The following is a 20,068-nucleotide window of genomic DNA, read 5'->3' on the forward strand; positions in this document are numbered from 1 at the left end:
AGCCCCAGCTCCCTGGCTCTCTCCTGGGCACAGGGATGCTCTAGGCCCTTGCTCAGCTGCACAGCCTCTCCTGGCCCTGCTCCAGGACATCCACATCCTCCCTCCGTGCTGAGGATCCAGAGCTGGACACAGCACTCCAGAGGTGCCTCCAGGGCTGGGCACAGGGGCAGGATCCCCCCTGCCCTGCTGGCACTGCTCTTCCTCCTGCCCCCAGGGTCTCAGTGGCTCCCTGGTCCCCAGGGACAGCTGGCTGACCACCAGGATCTGCTGGCTGCTCCTCCCCAGGTGCAGGACCCTGCATTTGTCCCTGTGGAATTCCAGCAGGTTCCTCTCTGCCCATCTCTCCCAGCTGCTGAGGTCCATCTGAAGGGCAGCACAGATCCCCCAGGGCTCCTGCCACCTCTGTGTCACTGGGAACTGCCCAGGAGCCACCCAGCCCTCGCCCAAATCACAGATGGACCCCACCCTGGGCCCAGTACAGAACCTTGGGGGACACCACTGCAGACAGGCCTCCAGCTAGACCCTGTGCCACTCATTGCCACCCTCTGGAACCTTCCATGGTCTTTGCCTTGCCAAATCACCTATAATTTTGAGACTCTTTCACTGCAGAGGACTGTCTCTGTGACTTGGGGGTGCAGGCAAGGCAGGAAGATGTCAATGCAGATAAGCTTGGGGGGGTGTATGAGCCTCTATGGCTCTCAGTCTAGCTAAAAAAAGGGTAAAATTTTACTGCCATAAAAGGCATGTGGTAAAGTTTTCCTTAATTTTTGAAAGAAAAAAAGAAAGGGAGAAAAAAAGGCATTTTGAGCAGATTGTAGATACTGTCACGAAGCAAAAACCCAACAAATCCACACAAATGGAGGGTTTGTAAGCAAACTTGTGTGTAACTCACACTTGGGAAAAAGGACACGAGGAGTGCTTGGGTATTTAAAGCACACCAGCAGATTGCAGACGAAAGCAAGTGTGAAACAGATTGCTGGGTTGTTGTTCCTGTAATTGTCCCCTTCAGCTATCGCAAAGTGCTTTGTTTAATGGCTATAAAATCAATGAACAAGCTGTCCTGATGAAGATGTCCAAGAGACTGAGGAACTAAAAGCTATTAGTTCTTCAAAGGAAGTTATTTTTCTAAAGAAAATGTGCAATTTGGCAACATGACTCCTACTGAAGTCAAAAGTAGATTTGAGGATATAGAATCACAGGATGGTTTGGAATGGAAGGGATCCCACAGATTATCCAGCTCTACCCCTGCCAAAGACAGACACACCTTCCACTATCCCAGGCTGCTCCCAGCCCTGTCCAGGCTGGCCCTGAATGACTTCAGGGATGGGAAAGACACAGCTGCTCTGGGCACCCTGTGCCAGGGCCTGCCCACCCTGCCAGGGAACAATTCCTCATTCCCAAGATCCCATCCAGCCCTGCCCTCTGGCAGTGGGAAGCCATTCCCTGGCTCCTGTCCCTCTGTCCCTTGTCCCCAGTCCCTCTCCAGCTCTCCTGGAGCCCCTCCAGGCCCTGCCAGGGGCTCTGAGCTCTGCCTGGAGCCTTCCCTTCTCCAGGGGAACATTCCCAGCTCTCCCAGCCTGGCTCCAGAGCAGAGGGGCTCCAGCCCTGCAGCAGCTCCGGGGCCTCCTCTGGGCTCTCTCCAGCAGCTCCACGTCCTCCTGCTGTTGGCCCCAGGGCTGGGGCAGCTCTGCAGGTGGGCTGTCACCTGAGCATAAAAATGCCCAAACCAGATGAAATCAGAGGTCCAGGATGCAACCAAAGCAGCAGATGCCTAAGGGAACATCCTTTTCCTTGCACCAGCTTCTGGTGTAGCACAAGTCATGCTACCAAGTTCCCCCTAAAAATTAAGAACTAATTTAAGCAATAATTGTTCTGTAACTTTAATATCACAGTTTACCCCAAGGCTTTCATGCCTGTTTAACCCAGACACATATCAATCCTTCAATATTTGTTTGGTGTGTCAAAATTTTAATTAAAATATTTTATGATGCTGTAAGGGAGAAAATGTGATTTCTCCCCCCAGTCAAGAGGCTGAGCATGGCTTTACAAGTCAGCAGCTGTTAACATCTAGATACTCCAGATCCTTCCTTTCCCTCAGTCCTCAAGATGGGCTTTCTGAGATTTCAAATAATGAATCTCAATACTCTTTCAAGCAAACCCTGGTTTTTCAGATGACACAATTAATAGGACAACCTGAGAATATTTGAAATCACTTAGGCCCAAAGAGGATTTTAAAGGCAAAGTGTTTGACAGCTTTACAAAGAAATCACATCAAAAAGCCTGTCCTGGAATACACCTCTGGCCTTTAATATTTATATAACGGGAAACTGTGAGAATCTGCACACCTTTCATTTGCATTGAGTGTGATTTTTTGTCCATATCACAGAATATGGAATGGTTTGGGTTGGAAGACACCTTAGAGACCCTCTTGTTCCACCCCCTGCTATGTTTCACCTTTCTCCTGGGGGTGACTTTATGATGCTCGCATCCCCACTGGTCTGTTTAGCCCAGAAATAAGTTCTGCATCTTTCAGGCTGGTTCTGAGAGCAGAGGGGGAGAGAAGAAGCAGCAGTTTGTTTGCAGACACTGCACTCACTCCTCCACAGTCCTGCTCCTGGACTGGTGTCTGTGGATGGACAGACAGTGGGACAGAGCTCTCCTCTGCTTTTGTTAGTTTTAGCTAGCTGAGGCACAGAAGTTCCCTGGACTGTGGTTTTATTCTTTCTTTGGACCTGTTTAAACCTGCTCTGGACTGAACACCCAGCAGAGCACCAGCAGCTCACACCTGTGCCCACCTGGCGAGCCTGGGCCGGGGCATTTCCAGCACAGGAGGGGCTGAGCAGAGACTGAGCAGAGACTGAGCAGAGACTGAGCAGAGACTGAGCAGAGACTGAGCAGAGACTGAGCAGAGACTGAGCAGAGACTGAGCAGAGACTGAGCAGAGACTGAGCACAGACTGAGCACAGACTGAGCACAGACTGAGCACAGACTGAGCACAGACTGAGCACAGACTGAGCACGGACTGAGCACGGACTGAGCACGGACTGAGCACGGACTGAGCACGGACTGAGCACGGACTGAGCACGGACTGAGCACGGACTGAGCACAGACTGAGCACAGACTGAGCACAGACTGAGCACAGACTGAGCACAGACTGAGCACAGACTGAGCACAGACTGAGCACAGACTGAGTGAGCCAAGCTGCAGCCCCACGGGGGACCTTCTGAGTCTGTCATCTCTGCAGAACGGTGAGAGGTGTTATTGTTCAATATTGTCCATTTTTTGTGCTGGTGAAAGCTTTGTCTGTTAAATAAACAGTTTTTTCCACTTTTCTCCAAGGAAATCTTTTCCCGAAGCAGCTGGGGGAGGGGCTGCTTGAATTTCCTTTCTAGAGGAACCCCTTTGGAGGTTTTCTCCCAAATTTGCCCTAAACCAGGACAACCTTCCACTAGACCAGGCTGCTCCAAGCCCAGTCCAACCCAGCCTGGAACCCTCCAAATAAAATGATTCCTACCAGGAATATTTTTAATTCACACACATTGAGTAATGGACACTCTAAAATGAAGAGTGTGTTACTGATGGGAGAAAAACCTCCCGAGGAAGGGAGGAAAGCCTTGCCAGGCAGTAGTGCAGGCTCTCTCAGAGGAGACAAACAGCTAGGCAGGTTACCAGGTTAATTGACTAATATAACCTATGCTGTGCTTCCTGACAGGAAAAGCCTGGACATTTTATTCCCAGCATAAAGCAGCCACGAGGCTCCATATAACCATCCTGCTTACATCCATCTCAGCAACTGCCCCTGCAGAGACTGCTGCCTGAGCACAGGGCCACAGCAGCTTTGGGGATGGGGCTCTGGTATTTTCAGCCATGAAATAATGGTGATTTTTCCAGAACAAAGTCACATTTCCTGGATTTTATTCACTCCTTTTATCAAAACAGTGATCCAGAACTTATAAGGAACTCCAGTATCTACATGAGCATTTTGTCTCCTCTTCTTTTTTTTTTTTTTTTTTTTTTTTTTTTAAAGAAAGGAAAACAGTAGGAACTCAAGGAGGACAATAGTGAAGTACTGGCACAGGTGCCCAGAGCAGCTGTGGCTGCCCCTGGATCCCTGGCAGTGCCCAAGGCCAGGTTGGACATTGGGGCTGGAGCAGCCTGGGACAGTGGGAGCTGTCCCTGCCATCATACATGGCAGGGGTGGGATTAGATGGTATTTATGGTCTTTTCCAAGCTAAACCAGTCCATGATTCCATGGGGCCTGAGCACCTGTTGGAGCTGGCCCTGCAGACGTGCAGATCCATCAAGCTGCCACTGCCACCAGGGCCTCCAGGCCCTGCCAGGGGCTCTGAGCTCTGCCTGGAGCCTTCCCTTCTCCAGGGGAACATTCCCAGCTCTCCCAGCCCTGGCTCCATAGGAAAATCACTGTACATTACTTGGAAGTAACATATAGATCCTGCTGTAGGAACATTTGCTTTATGTCATCATAACTCGGCAACCTTGGGGGAAAGAGAGTTACCTTCCAAAACAAAAACTGCCATCAGCAAAAAATAAACATACAAGCCATAAATATTCCGTGAAGATGAGCCACAAATGTCTCAGAACTAAGTGATTTAAAGTATTTAACTACTATTACACTAACTACCATAAAAGTCAACAAACAAACAATTTTCTCTGATGCTTTCATCATCACTGAAAATTAAGTTTTTAAGCCCCTAGAGCAGTGCACATATTAATGTTAGCAAATTAGTTTTGTAACTGACTTTGCAGGCTATGTTGAAAGAGAGAAGAGGAGAGAATTAATGTTCAAATCCTTCTCAACAGGCATTTCCACACTTCAAAACTATAACAAACAAGAAAGCAAAGCTGCTGGGAAGTTGCCTCATGCTGAAATGACAGAAGATATTTAATTCAGGGCTGATTAAGATAAGCAAGTTATTCATCATAATCATGCCCAGTAGGAGGACATAGAAATCCTGACCTTTAATAAGAAGAATGAGATCATTTTTAAAAGACCAGAAGGATCTAGTCCATGCAGACTAAAATGTACACCAATACCTGATAATTACACAATAGCACAATGAAGCTTTGACTGAGTGGAGCTCTTCTGAAATAATTACACAATCTGTCCCTGATTTTTCCAAATAACTAAATTAGATACCTGTGATGATAGCTGATGCCTACCATCAGAAAGAGAGCTTGGAGTCTGAAATGAGAACAGCTTCAGTACACCAGTAGTGGGCTTTTTTTAAAATAAGTTTGAACTCTCCTAGAGCTGGGCTTGATAGAATCATAAAATCATGGAGTGGTTTGGGTTGGAAGGGACCTAGAAGCCCAACCAGTTCCACCCCCTGCCAAGCAGAAGGTTTGATCCAATGGGCTGGTATCCCAGGCGTGATACTCCAGCTTCATCTTTGCTCAAGCTCTACCAGCTCTTCTATGGGATATAAAACCCCCTGAATTCTCCAGCACCAGCTCCCCTGAGGACTCTGTCACAAGAGCTCCATGGTCTGTGGCTGCCAGCCCCATCTGAAGGTGTCCAACACAGAGAGGCTGGGGATCCAGCTGGTCAGCTGGAACTGGCCATCTGCAAGTGCCCCCCAAGGAGCTGCACTGGGCACAGAAGTGACAGCAGCATGTTCCATCAAAAGCAGACCACCAATTTCCCCCCTAGGCAGGAATCTCTTGTCAGCACTAATATTTTGGGATGTTTTGCCTCTTCAGGGCAGCTCTTATTTCTGCTGCAATTTCCTTCAGTTGGTGACCAAAGCCACATGGATGACTGCAGAGCACACAGTGTATTTGGAAAAAGCCTCGTGGCACTATGAGCTGGTTCCCATTCATGGATTTTAAATTTAGGGAGAGCGGAAAGTTACGATTATTTGATCTGACCCCCTGCCTAGCACGAGTCACTGAATTGCACCATGTGATTGACCTAGAAAAGGTCCTTCCAAAAGCACTCATTCTGAGAGACACGTGTCTAAAAATAGAAATTATTGGCATTGCCACTCTCACCATCAAAAACGGGAGAAAAACAGAACAGTTTTTCACTTTTTTACCCCCAAAAGACATTTTAGACATTGGGTGTTACAGACTGGTTTGGTTTGGAAAGGACCTAAAGCCCATCTAGCTCCAATCCCCTGCCATGGTGGGGACATACTGTTTAAACTTTTGGCTGATCCTTTAGAAGATCCTCATCCCATCATGAATCTTCTATGATTCTATATAAACCTTCTATCCAACTTTAAACATTCTCTACAAATCCATTTCCCATATAATTCCTTTCCACAGCCACTGATTTGCATCACCAAACCTCAATATGCTTTTCCTTGGAGAAAATGAGGAATTTGTGATGCTTTAAACTCTTGCTTATCTTCCAGATAACAAATTAACCTTGCAGTGTTGTTCTCCACCATCTCCACCCAAAGCATTGCTGACAGTAGTGTGGACACAGTACTCCAGTAACTGGTAACACCTAATAGTAACACTGAGTTCTTATTTTACTACTCATAAGGCAGGAAATGGAAATTTACATACAGCTTTTAGAACACCATGGCCACCATCACTTCAGTCTATTGTCCTGGGAACAGCTATTCTGGGAAGTAAACCCACCTGCACTGCTTAAAAAAAAAGATACACAGGTTCATGTTTTCCATGTAATGACAAAAATTATTGTGATCACCATGTGACTTCACCTCCTCAGTCTCCTGCTGGCTGTGACTTCTCACTCCTCCAGTTCTTGTTTTCCCTACAAACTACCCCAAACCCAAGGTTACTATTTTCTTTTTGCTGACAGACACCAAACAGTGCTGTCTGTGCTATGGAACAAGAAGATCTATATGGCAAATGGCTGCTGGGAGCTTGGAGAATACACCAGTAAACCCTCCAAAGCACCTGGGACTGCCCAAATCTAGAGAAATTTGTTGCCAGACCTTTTAACATTTCTGCATAAGTTTGATACCAAATCATTTGGAGCAGATCCTGGTCCAAAACACCACTGAAGACTCTAAACAATGACAAAGATCCTGAATTACAGTTAGTTGAGAATATTCCAAATCTAAAGCTTTTTCTTTGACCAACGATGCCCTTAATCACATTCTAAGAGAGAAGATCTAAGAGATGAATGAAATACTAAGGGATGAGAGCAGCAAGGGGAAGAAAAGGAAGGCAGGGCAATAAACACACAGCACAGATCCCTTGGAACATCTTTGCTGTAAAAAACACAGGGATCTGCTTGCCTACGTGGCATTGTGTGCATGGATGCTACAGGAGAGGATGCCAGTGGAAAGAGAAGCACGACTAAGTTCTGAATACACTTGGGAGGGAAAAAGGTTTCAGCAATGAGGTCAAGACAGAGAAGGATAATGCCTGCAGTGAATCAATACACAAACCCCCTCCTGAATAATTGGGTGACTTGCAGAGTACAAATACTCAGTCTTATATAGCCTTGGCAAGAAAGGAGGCAAAATACAGATCATTTTGTTAAGGGTGAAATGGAGCTCCAGACACCCAAATTTAATTATCCCTGTAGGTGGTTGCTCTTGATATTCCCCCTACATTCCAAAGAGGCACAGGGAGTGATCAGCTGACCCTCCCCACCCTGGGTCAGCCACACTCCCTTCTGCTGGGAGGGAGCTATTCCTTGCTCCCAGTGAAGGAAACAAAGAAGACTGAGGGTGAAGAGGACTTGGATGCAAAAACAGAACAATAGGACAGAAAATTCCGGACAAGCAGATGAGCATATTGAAATTCTAACATCATGCTCACACTTTGTGCATTATTCTCTATTACCACTGTAATTCCTTTAACATGTCATTTTCTACAGACAAGACAGAGAGGTTTCCTATCCCTATTTCCTAATGTCATTCACCTAACCCTAAGCCTCCAATAAAAGCTGCCTTTTTATTTCTATTTTCCCTTTTTAAGATGCCTGAAGATACTCAAACATGGGGCTCAATGGCAAGGGAATAAACACACAGTTTTCAATTCCATCTCCTGAATGCCTCATCTGACGCAAATCATTCTCATTTTTACTGCAGGTCAAGTTTTACTCTTTGCAAGGCCTGAACCTCAGCTCAGTGTTCCAACCTCATTTTCCTACAAGCCCACATTGGCTATGCTGTGTCTGCCCACCCCACAGACCCTGGAGGCTGAGAAGCACTGACAGACACATGCAAACAGCTGGGCAGAGAGGTTTAGCTGAAATACAGAAAAGGAAAAGTCAGGAGAATCCTGTGTGCTCTGCAAGATCCTGATGGAGACTTTGGATTTGTAGCATGCTGCCTTCTTCATAAGGAGCAAAGCAAACTTGGTTTCAACCAAATGATGCTGCTGTGTTCCATTCCCCTGCCACACCAAGCACAGCTGTCTGCCGTCTCCCAGCACATTTCCCAAGCAATCCTGGCTGTGTAATTTTGACCACTAAACCTGTCAGCACACTCCTTTCTGCCCTGCACATATCTCAGAATAAGCCTCAGCCATCAGCTTTTCACTCAGCACTCCAGTAAGGATTTGGGCACTCTCAGAAGGGATGCACAGCTGGGGATTCCCTCATTGCATCCTATCTTACTGGCCTCTGGGCTCAAGTCAGAGAACAAGCACAGAGCTACTACACACATGGGAAGTTACTACAGAGTTACTACAGACATGAGAAACAGGTGACTGTAACTTGACTACTGCTAAAAACACAGCCCAAACCGGAGAAAGATCTTCCTTCAGGGCAGCAGCATTTTGGAGAATTATGGAACACTTTGGGTTGGAAGGGACCTTGAAGATCTTCTAGTTCCAGCCCCTGCCACAGGCAGGGACACCTTCCACTATCCCAGGGTGCTCCAAGCCCTGTCCAGCCTGGCCTGGGACACTGCCAGGGATGGGCATTGATCATTACTTAAAACTACTGAAGAGACCTTTGCTCAGGTTTATCAAGAATCAGTAAAAAAACCCTCCACCTTCAAGCTATAAAATCATCTCAGATAACAAATTTTTGGGTGGACTTTTGCTTCTGGAGAAAGTATATAAATATATGTAATTATGGCACAACAAGATTTTAAACTGTTTCCTCAAGATTTACAAGTATTTTTAACAGAAAATGAACGGAACAGCAAAGATCCATTAATTACAAGATAGAGTCACTAGATAAAAAGAGAGAGCAAGATAAATCACAGCAAAAGACAGGAATGTGCCTGGAAAGACCAGCCTGATGAACTGCCTGTCAAACAGCCACACATGTAGATTGAATTTAGACTGAAACATGCCAATATGTTGCCAGTATTCCAGGGTTGGTTTTTTTCCTTAAAACATGTATCAGACTGTAACTTAATTTATAGAGACATTTCTCACTTAGTCCACCACCCAAATACTTTAACTCCAAAGTACAGTATTAACTTCTTGGTCTATATTCCTTATACATTCCTAGATAACATTTAACCCCAGGAGCCACAGGGGATGTTATGCTGACTCCAGCTTAGTTTCTTGCCAAGAAAGTGAGCAGGAAAAAACCAGCTGCCCTAGTAAAAATTTATCTACCTTCAGAGAATACAGAAAACCTCAAAGACTTCCATTATTTTCAAGATTAAGGGTTATCTGTTTGAAAAGCAATGATTATATTCTGCAGTGAGTTCACCAGTAAAGCAGAAACATCTGAAGCAGAAAGAGAAAGAAGAGGAGAAGAGTTATCAGACATCATCCTGCTTTATTACCAGAGAGGAGCTCCTCATATGGAATAAATTCATATTATTCACACCACTGCACTGCAAAGTACAACCAGCGACAGATTTCTGAAGATATGCAGGAAATGGGGACTTGCAAAGACTTCCAACACCATAAAAATTAATCCCCCAAATCCTCTTGATCAAGTCCTACATGGGAACAAACCACTCTTGAACACAACAGTGACACAGGTGGTCTGCAGCTGCCAAGAGCTTCATCCCAGCAGAGCAGCTGGGAGGAAAACCTGGAGGAATGGGCAGGTCTCGCCTGAAAATCCCAAAGCAGGGGAGAAACATGCCCCATTCCTTAGGGAATCTGGCCTCAGGTGATGACACAGAGATAACTGCAATCAGAAAGTGCACAGGGACCCACTCCAGTGGTGGCTGGCTTCTCTCATTTTGCATAGAAATAAACAGATTACCACAAGACAAAGCTCCTAAAAATAATTCCAGGTGCAGCCCAGCCCCAGCTGTGACAGCTGCCCTTCCGTGCTCCTAGCACCCACCAGGGACACCTGATGGGTGTGTGGGCAGCTGCTCGTGACACCCAGGACTTCCCTACAAACACAACTGGTGTGTGTGGGCACTGGTGCTGAAAAATGGGGACTGAGGACACGTTCTTTGTGCCACAGCAATTGGCCACCTCACCTGGGTCACCCTGAGTGCTCTGGGTGGAACAGGAGATCGGGTTCCATTGAGAAGCAAGAAAGGAAGGTAGTGAACAAAAATAAACCAGGGATAAACAAGGAGGAACCAGATTTTGGGGGTGTAAAGCACTAAGTTATTTAGATGATGCAAACACAAAAAGTTGTGAAGCTCATTTGGACCATGGGTAGGAGAAGAGGAAAAAACTTTGGCTCTAAAATTCACATTTTTAAGGAGTAAGGTACTGGGTGGCTTCCCTGTCTTTTTCTTATGCCCCTAATGTTCCAGGGGGGAAAAACCAACCACCCAAAATATCTGGATTAGATATAATTTGAAAATGGGGATTTGACTTCTTTTTTTAATGTATTACACGAGAGCTAATGTTTCTATTTTCTATTTCCTATTTTGAAACAGATATAAAGAATCTCCTAGTTTATGTGGTTTGGTACTTATGCTGTCTAGAAACAGAAGTTCTGGGAATTCAGGATATTCACCCCTATTTTTTTGGAGCTTCACAGAAACTGCAGCATCAGGATACTAAAATAACAATTTGTCACTGAAACTGTAATCAAAAATAGGCTAAAGGCCTAAATAGCAGCATTAACTGAATTAGCTTAGCCTTCAATTTAAGGTTAATGTGATGCATATGTGAATAAATATGCATCTAGAGAGAACAACTATTACAAAGTCATTTAAGGAACAGCACTTCATCCCTCTCACCTCTCGCCGTCGTGATGCCCAGCAACTCTGTTTAATCTTCCAAACCACAGCTGCCACCAGGAGCAATGACAGGAAACAACTGGAAAGGAAAGGGAAAAAAAATAGAAAATAACATTTTATTGCTCTTGCTCATAACACACTGGCAGCTGAAAAACTCTAGGAAATGCAAAGTTAAATGAAAAGTTCATATATTAGAGATACACTGAAGAAAGGTAATCCAGCACAGTTCAGTGCTTCTGATACCCAGTGAGGAATGACACACTTATTTTTATTATTTATATTGTTGTTTCAAAGTTCCTTATCTGCCTTCCTTAAATGACAGTAAGGCTGAAAGATTTAATCAGATTTAAAAAGCCATTATTGCCTATCTCTGGTGATATTTTAAGTGAGAGGATAACCAATCCCCAAAAAGAAAAGCCTTGAAAGAAGTGGAGAAAATTGATTATTATTTCCTTTCTAAATTACAAAAATAAGATACAGTGTAGAGCAGGCAGGCTGTTGCAGAGCTACAGGCATTTCTTGATTTCCCCAAATCTGTATTGGCTTTCTTCATCAAAAGAGGAGGGGAAAAGGATGAACGAATATATCAATTTCTGGGGAAAATGCAGGGAAGCAGATATAATAAAAAAGAGTAGTAGTAATAATAATCATCATTATTATAATAATTACAATAATAACCAACTGTATTGACAGATATGATCTTATCACACTGAATACCTAATGAGCAACTTCAAGGCACACAAGCTAAGATTAAAATCTGAGCCCCAGTGGAAGCCTCCTTCCTCAAGGACTGCACTGACAGGTCACAGAAATCATCTCCAAAGCTCTCCCCACCTTCCAGCACACATCGAAAGACAGGCTAAAGGAAAGTTTCCATGGAAGGAAGATTCAGCAGAACAGGTGACTTATGTGCTCAGCTGCAGCATGCACAGTAACCATGGGCTCTGGATGCTCCCACAGGGCTTTCTCTCCGAGAGAGAACTTGCCCAGGACTGCAGGATGTTCTCCCACTGCACCCTGCCAGGAGGGGACAGCCAGGAGGGGACAGCCAGGAGGGGACAGCCAGGGGGTCGGGCCCTGCTCCAGGGAACAGGGACAGGAGGAGAGGGAACGGCCTCAGGGTGGGCACTGGGGACATTCCTCATGGGAAGGGTGGTCAGGCCTTGGAACTACCCAGGGCAGGGCTGGAGTCCCCATTCCTGGGGGGACTTCCCAGCCCTCTGGATGTGACACTTGGGGACAGGGGCAATGCTTGAACTTGCTGATCTCAGAGGGCTTTTCCAACCCAAATGATTCTGTGATACTATGACTTGGAAATGCCTATAATTAAACAGCAGGAACCATTCCCTGAGAAATGCAAAAGGTGAGGAGACAGTTCTTGTTGCCATATCACCATCTACAGACGACGTGATGTGAAAACTCCACGGATGGGGCACAGACACCCAAAGGCAGCCAGTCAGTGATGGGATTACATTTTTCAGGCTTAGATATGCACAGAAAGATGCTTCACTCTCATAGCACATAATATTAAAAATTGTGCACTTGTTTGACTTGATGGTCCTGGCACAGGTGCCCAGAGCAGCTGGGGCTGCCCCTGGATCCCTGGCAGTGCCCAAGGACAGACTGGACACTGGGGCTGGGGGCACCTGGGACAGTGGGAGGTGTCCCTGCCACGGGACTGGATGGGCTTTAAGGTCCCTTCCAACACAAACCATTCCCTGGTTTTGTGATTTCAGATGCAGTTTATGTGCTACATGAGCTGCTGCCAGGGCTCATCAGTGTTTACCTCCTCAGTATACCTTTATTTGGGGAATGGAAGATGGAAATCCAAAGGGCAGAGGAGAATGCCAGCAGTGCTAAAAATGCCATTCATCTCAAGCACCTCTGTTAAATCATCCATTTCAGAGGAGGTTCTCAGGAGGAGTTTCTCAGGAGGTCAGGCATATAGATGAACTTGCATTGTGCCACCCTCAGCCACAAAGTCAGTGAGGTCTCCACCTTTACACAACAGCACGCTCCAGTCCCGTGTATCCATCAGGCAGCTCCAGAAACACAGGCAGCAAATGGAAGACACACACCAAAACATGCTGAACTGCTGTAAGGATGGCCCCTTTTTAGGAAAAAAGCAACCTCAGCAATGAAAACTGTTGGACCTCTTATTTTGAGTCGATTTCATAGAATCACAGAACCTACGTTGGAAAAGACCTCTAAGATCAACAAGTCCAACCATTATTAACTCAGCACTGCCAAGGCCACCACCAAACCATGTCCCCAGATGCCACATTTTTGGTGACACTGTAAATATGTCTCCCTACATATTATTTACTCCTTTGGAGAAGAAAGCTAGAGTGAAGAACTAAGAGGATCACCTTTACTACTAAATCCCCTTTCCAAAATGCAGCACTGCACAGGACTGCCTGTTCCAGAGTCCTTCACTGGTTTCTCTTCCCTGCCCATTTCTGGCACCACAGCCAAGACTTTCTTGAGAAAATACAGAGAGGAATTAACAATTAAAGACTAATAAAAACTTCTCCTAAAAGGCTCACCACAGTACCGTTGTATTTCAAAGGAACAGCACCATACATCTTTGTATTGTCACAAGGAGGCAGCAAATACCCACAAAAGCTATAAAATCACTAAGGAAATACATTTTCCCCCTTGAACTAACATCCCTTGGAAGCACTCGGGGAGAAATAAAAGGCAGAGCCTGCTGCAGTCCATCACCTGCTGGAAGAGCCCCAGGGGTTGAGCAAAGTCAAGATCTATTGTTGCATTTACTTAGCCTAAACCATCCTGAAATAAGTTAAAAGACCTGATGTGAGCATCAGTAGCTTTGAAGAAGGGTTTTTTCCAACTTTCTCTGGAAAGCAACTTTGTAGATATGGAAGCAGCAGGAAGAAGCAGCTGCATGCAGAGAGAGAGAGGTGTTGGGAAATGATTTGGAGAGAGAGCTGAGGCTGGCAGAGTCCTGGGTAGAGCTGTGCTCTGCCCTGCTCTCTCAACAGCTTCACACACATCTCTGCCATCAATATCCACCTGCTTACAAATGACATTCAAAATAAACATTTACTGCAGGATTTGCTTTGCCCTCTCCTTCTCTTTTTTTTTTTGGCAAAAATAACAGCCTACCAAGAGCATCCTTCATCCCAGAAATCCACTCTTCACCCAGGCCTTCTCTCTGAAGCTTCCCCATTCTCAAATGGCTCCAGGCAGAGCTCAGAGCCCCTGGCAGGGCCTGGAGGGGCTCCAGGAGAGCTGGAGAGGGACTGGGGACAAGGGACAGAGGGACAGGACCCAGGGAATGGCTGCCACTGGGAAAGGGGAGATTGGGCTGGGATCTTGGCAGGGAATTGCTGGCTGGGAGGGTGGGCAGGGGCTGGGCTGGAATTCCCAGAGCAGCTGGGGCTGCCCCTGGATCCCTGGAGTGTCCCAGGCCAGGCTGGACCCTGGGGCTTGGATCCACCTGGGACAGTGGGAGGTGTCCCTGCCATGGCACAGGGTGCAATAAGGTGATTTTTAAGTTTTCTTCCAACCCAATCTATTCTGTATTTCTGTCAACTGCTGGATTTCCATTCTCCTACAGCCTGTGACAAAAACAGTTTGAGACCAGGTAAATTTCTCCAACAGAATAAAAGGAAATCAGCAAACACAAGTGTGGAACCAGACTGGAAGGAAAAAGAACCATCAAGAGCCACCTAACACCCTGGAGTGTTTTCCATCCCAGGGAAATTTGACCATGACTCCATTTCAGCCAGGTTCTACCAAGCAGAGCTTCCGCTGGCTCACACAGTTATAAAAATTTCTGCTTACACAGCATAAATATTGCAATGCAGGGAGGAGATACATTTAAATTTTATGGACAATAGCCTATTTGGCAAATAGCTTTAATAATTTATTTCTAATTATTCATTAGATTATTTAAGTACAATAAATGAGCAATGTGGTTATAAATAATCTCTCCTCATCTGGCCTGAACACACACATGAAACCTCAGCTGACTGGCCTTCAGGCTACCACAGGGTATTCCCACACTGACACAAAAACCTGAACTTAAACACATCATCAGGTTTTATTCTGGACTTTAATCTCCTTTTCCACAGAGAGAATATTCTCTCCACTCCTGGTATCCTTAAAGCTTTTCAAACAAGTACACTTTCATTTTCAGATGTCTGGAAAACTCCATCAGCACTTTATTGTGATGCATTCTCAGGAGGGGAGAAGAAAATCCATCTGGTGTATTAGGGCCCAATTATTAAACCCTCATGAAATGTTTATCCACATCAGAATTGCTTGTAAAAAATGGCAGCTTTAAACACCAAAATGTACAGCAGCCTCACTGCTAATGTGCTTTAACATATACAGGTCACTTAATAATTTCAGAAAGCACTGCCATGATTACTAGAAACACAGCCCAAGTTATTTTGATGAATTAGAAGCTATTTAAGTGCTATTTACAAGTAAAATTTAATATGCTAGAGAGCTACAGGACACATTTTAAAGTGCTGGATGCATTAATCCTTGAAATAATTGGAACAAGTGCATAACATGCACGTGGTTGGTGCCAAACAGCTGCCTGCAGCCCACCAAGCCAGATTCCTGACCTCATCCTCTGCTGCAGATGGCACAAGGCTCAAGAAGCCACAGCCCACCCTGGTTATGACAGAGGAGGGCAGGGGAGGCAGGGAAGGGGCTGGAGCACAGGGGCACGGGTTAAACCCAGGTGGAAATGAAGCACTGCAAAGCCACTCAACCCCTTCTCCTCTCCTCCACCCTGGAGGTGTGGGGGGGAGAATCAGATGTAAAATTTGTAGGCTGAGAGAAGAACAGTTTAATAATGGACAACAAAATAAAATACAATAAATAGTTAATAATAACAATGATATTAAAAAGAAAATGAAAGAAACCAACCAAACAGCTGATGCACAATAAAACTGCCCAGCACCTGCTGAGCAGTGCCAGCCCCCCCTTCCCAGATCAGACCCCTGCAGGTGACTCCCCCAGTTTGCACACTGGGCTTGGTGCTCTGAGCTGTGGAATACCCATTTGGCCAGTTGGGCTCAGCTGTCCCAGCTATGATCCCTCCCAGTTTGAGTAACTCTTCACCAGCAGAGCAAGAGAAAAAAACAAAACCCACAAATGTCTGAGAAACACAACTTGGCAAAACCCAAACAGCAACACCCATCAGTGTATTATCAACATTAACTCTGAACCCAAACCACAGCACTAGAACAGCTCCTGAGAAGAAATTAACTCCATCCCAGCCAAAATCAGGACAGCAAGTCTGATGAGAAGCAGCTGAGGGAGCTGGGAAGGGGCTGGAGAATCCCTGAGGGAGCTGGGCAGGGGCTGGAGAATCCCTGAGGGAGCTGGGCAGGGGCTGGAGAATCCCTGAGGGAGCTGGGCAGGGGCTGGAGAATCCCTGAGGGAGCTGGGCAGGGGCTGGAGAATCCCTGAGGGAGCTGGGCAGGGGCTGGAGAATCCCTGAGGAGCTGGGCAGGGGCTCAGCCTGGAGCAGAGGAGGCTCAGGGGGACCTTGTGGCTCTGCACAGCTCCTGCCAGGAGGGGACAGCCGGGGGGGTCGGGCTGTGCTCCAGGGAACAGGGACAGGAGCAGAGGGAATGGTGCCAGGGGAGGGTCTGGGTGGGCACTGGGGACATTCCTCATGGAAAAGGCAGGGGTAGAGTCCCCATCTCTGCAGGGATTTCACAGCCCTGTGGATGTGGCCCTTGGGGACAGGGGCAGTGGTGGCAGTGCTGGGGGAGTGCTTGACCTCGCTGATCTGAGGGCTGTTCCAACCTCAATGATCTTATGATTCTATTCTGTGATTATGGAGGATGAAGTAAAGAGTGCTGAGAACATGGAAAGAAGGAAGTTATGGATGCTGAACTGTTAATCTTCTTCATTTTGTTAGAAATAATGTGAAGATATTCCCAAGCTCTTCCTTTTTCTAAGAAAAAAAAAAAAAACCAATGGACTCAGACTATATTTTAAGCACCTATTTAGTAATGCCATTTGTGCTGCAGGAAAAATTATTTAATAAGCAACAAGAGTAAATAAAATATCTGCAGCATAACTACAGATTTAAATTACTGCAGGAGGCCATTCCCACTTAATGAAAACACTGGGAAAATACATATAGTCAGGGAAAACAATATACAGCACATAAAACCATCTGCCTGAGTCTTGCACTGAGCAACAGTTCTCCTGCTCAAGTTTTTCTGAGGAAGAAGTCCAATTCTTTGTATCAAACTAAAGCTACACCATTTCCACTCATAATTCAGACCCTAATGGGGCACATGAGGTTTGTTGTGCCACCAAAAACACTAAACTGGCAGCTTTTGTTCCATTTGTGAAACAACAGCCATTTCTCTAACAACCATTGTAAGGCTTCCGTGGGACATGCTGGATCATGGAATCACACACTGCTTTGGGCTGGGGAGGGACCTCATATCCAGCTTCAACCACCCTGCATGGGCAGCAGCACCTCCCTCTAGACTGGAGCAGACACTGGGCTCCCTTAGGAGGGTATTTCAAGGACAGGTAATGAAGACAAGACAAACAGCAGGCAAGAAACAAAAAGAGCTGTGCATGTGAGAACCAGCAGAGAAGTGCTATAGAAGACACCTGAGGTATTTGGTAAATCCATGTAGTAAAGCTCAGGTGAGATCACAGAACAGAACCATGGAATGGCTTGGTTTGGAAAGACCTTCAAAGGCCATCTGGTCCAACCCCTCTGCTGTGAGCAGGAACATCTTCAACCAGGCCAGACTGCTCAGAGCCCTGCCCAGCCTGGAGTGGAATGTTTCAATAATGGGGCATGCACCCCTCCTCTGGGAAGCCTACTCCAGTGCCTCACCACCTCAGCACAAAAACTTTCTTCCCTGACCTAGTCTTAATAGACCTTCTTTCAATTTAAAGTCATCATCCTTTGTTAAATCACAACAGGTCCCACTTAAATGTCCATCCCCATCTTCCTTTGAACTCCTTTTAAGGATGTAGAGATCCCAATAAGGTCTCTCAAGTGCTCTCTAGGCTGAAGGTTGAAGGGAAGAAAAGGAAAAGGGAAGAATGAAGGAAAAAGGGGGAAGGAAAAAGGGGGAAGGAAAAAGGGGGAAGGAAAAAGGGGGAAGGAAAAAGGGGGAAGGAAAAAGGGGGAAGGAAAAAGGGGGAAGGAAAAAGGGGGAAAGATTATTGGGCAATAATATGTGTTTACAAGGCCACAAATATTTTTACATCTTCTGTACACAAAGGTACACTGGTGATTAGTACCTGTGATAGATGTGCTGGCAGACAGATTTTTTGGAAGATAAGGAAGCACAGATATGAATAAAAAATGTTCACAAGAAATTGTCAAAATAGCTCAAACTATATGCTGAAAGACAGCTGCAGAATCTGTAAATTAAAGAGCTGTGTTATGAAAAGCAGAGAGGAGGAAAGAGAAAAGCCAGTTTCCCTGCAGTTCATTAGCTTTGCAAAGGTTAACAATGGCTGGAATATCATTTCTCCTCTGGCTCTGATTATAATGCAATATTAAGGACCTCGGAACTCCACCGTTCTACCCAACCTTTATCCACTGACATTTTCTTAGCTTAAAATAACACATCCATGTGTACAAATGAAGGCTGCGCCATACCCAGCCCCTGCCTGGCTTGGTGCTGAACTCCAGGAATCCAACAGCCCCTCTAAGTGTGAGGCACAGCCCTCTGATCACAGGAGCCAGCTCCTAAATGAAATGCAAACCAGTCCTGTGTCCTGCTCCACACTGCCTGGTGCTGTCTGAATGCATGGCCAGGTTCCTGCTTTTCCACACCCCTGTGCACCCCACAGGCAACCCAGGCAGTGCTTGGGATATCAAAACTCAGCAGAGCTGGGCTTTGGCAAGCCCACAGCTCTCTGCAAGGACTGCACTGACCTAATTCATCTCCAACAGCAGCAGTGAAACTGAAGCTGCCCCGGGTCCCTCTCAGGTGCTCCCCACAGCTCAAGGCACAGATGCTGCCTCCAGCTGCACAGCAGAAAAGCCCAGTTAGGATGGGCTTACAACCAAGTGGGGGAAGTGGCTTCCAGAATACAGAAATGTGCCACAGCATCTCCAGCTCAGAAAGACTTCCCAAATTCATAGTCTCAGAATGGTTTGGGTTGGAAGTGATCCTAAAAATCACCTTGTTCCAGCCCCCCTGCCATGGGCAGGGACACCTTCCACTAGCCCAGGGTGCTCCAAGCCCCATCCAAACTGGCCTTGGACACTGCCAGGGATGGGGCAGCCACAGCTGCTCTGGGCAACTCCTGCATTTCCTGCAGAACAGCAAAATGAAGCAACACCCTTACATGTGCAAACAGAAAGCCTCTAAACATTTATTTTCCAGAACAACATCTCTTTAGGTCTCCATTACACCTAAGAAATGGATACATATCCCAGGTTTTGACTGGTGTTAATGATACCAACCAGTTTTAGGTTTTCACAAAGCATTTTCCTTGCCTCTGTTTTAGGTAGAAAATTCTCAGCCAACTGTTGCTTATTAACAGCACAGGGGGCTCTCAGGTATTAGTTATTTATGGTCTGCCTTGGATCCCACAGTAATTATAAAATGTGCCCTAGAGCATTAAAAATGCAAATGTTTCAATAGCTTCCCCTACACCCAGTGAGATGAATCACACTGTTCTAATCCACTAGTTAATTAGGGAGTTATGGTGACTGTAAAATAAAACACCTGGAGAGAAGCTTAGGAGTAGTAGAAGAATCAAAGAATTTCTAGCACATTATAAATGCTTAACTGGAAAACACCTGTAAACTGTCTTCTCCCAAATCCATATGTTCTTATTCCTCTGGCTTGTTAGATGTTAAATAATATTGCAACATTACTTCTCAAGGAGAGCCATGTGATAACAGTGATGGAGGAAAGGAAACCTGCAGCCTTTGGACATTATGTTCAGCTGCACGTGCTCACTGAGACACACAGTGCACTTACCTTCTGCTTTAACCTGGGACTGGAAGCATG

General features: G+C 45.9%; 1 protein-coding gene across 1 annotated transcript in view; it reads right to left on the reverse strand.

Annotated features, from left to right (window-relative positions):
• Positions 1-20,068, reverse strand: part of ATRN (attractin) — a 149,605-nt gene that overhangs the window by 22,577 nt on the left and 106,960 nt on the right. The window contains exon 26 of the mRNA XM_059845596.1: positions 11,070-11,148. Within this exon, the coding sequence (XP_059701579.1) occupies positions 11,070-11,148 (79 nt within the window). The remainder of the gene's footprint in view (positions 1-11,069; positions 11,149-20,068) is intronic.

This window comes from Haemorhous mexicanus, chromosome 4, assembly GCF_027477595.1.
Source record: "Haemorhous mexicanus isolate bHaeMex1 chromosome 4, bHaeMex1.pri, whole genome shotgun sequence".
In the NCBI taxonomy this organism is placed as follows: Eukaryota; Metazoa; Chordata; class Aves; order Passeriformes; family Fringillidae; genus Haemorhous; species Haemorhous mexicanus.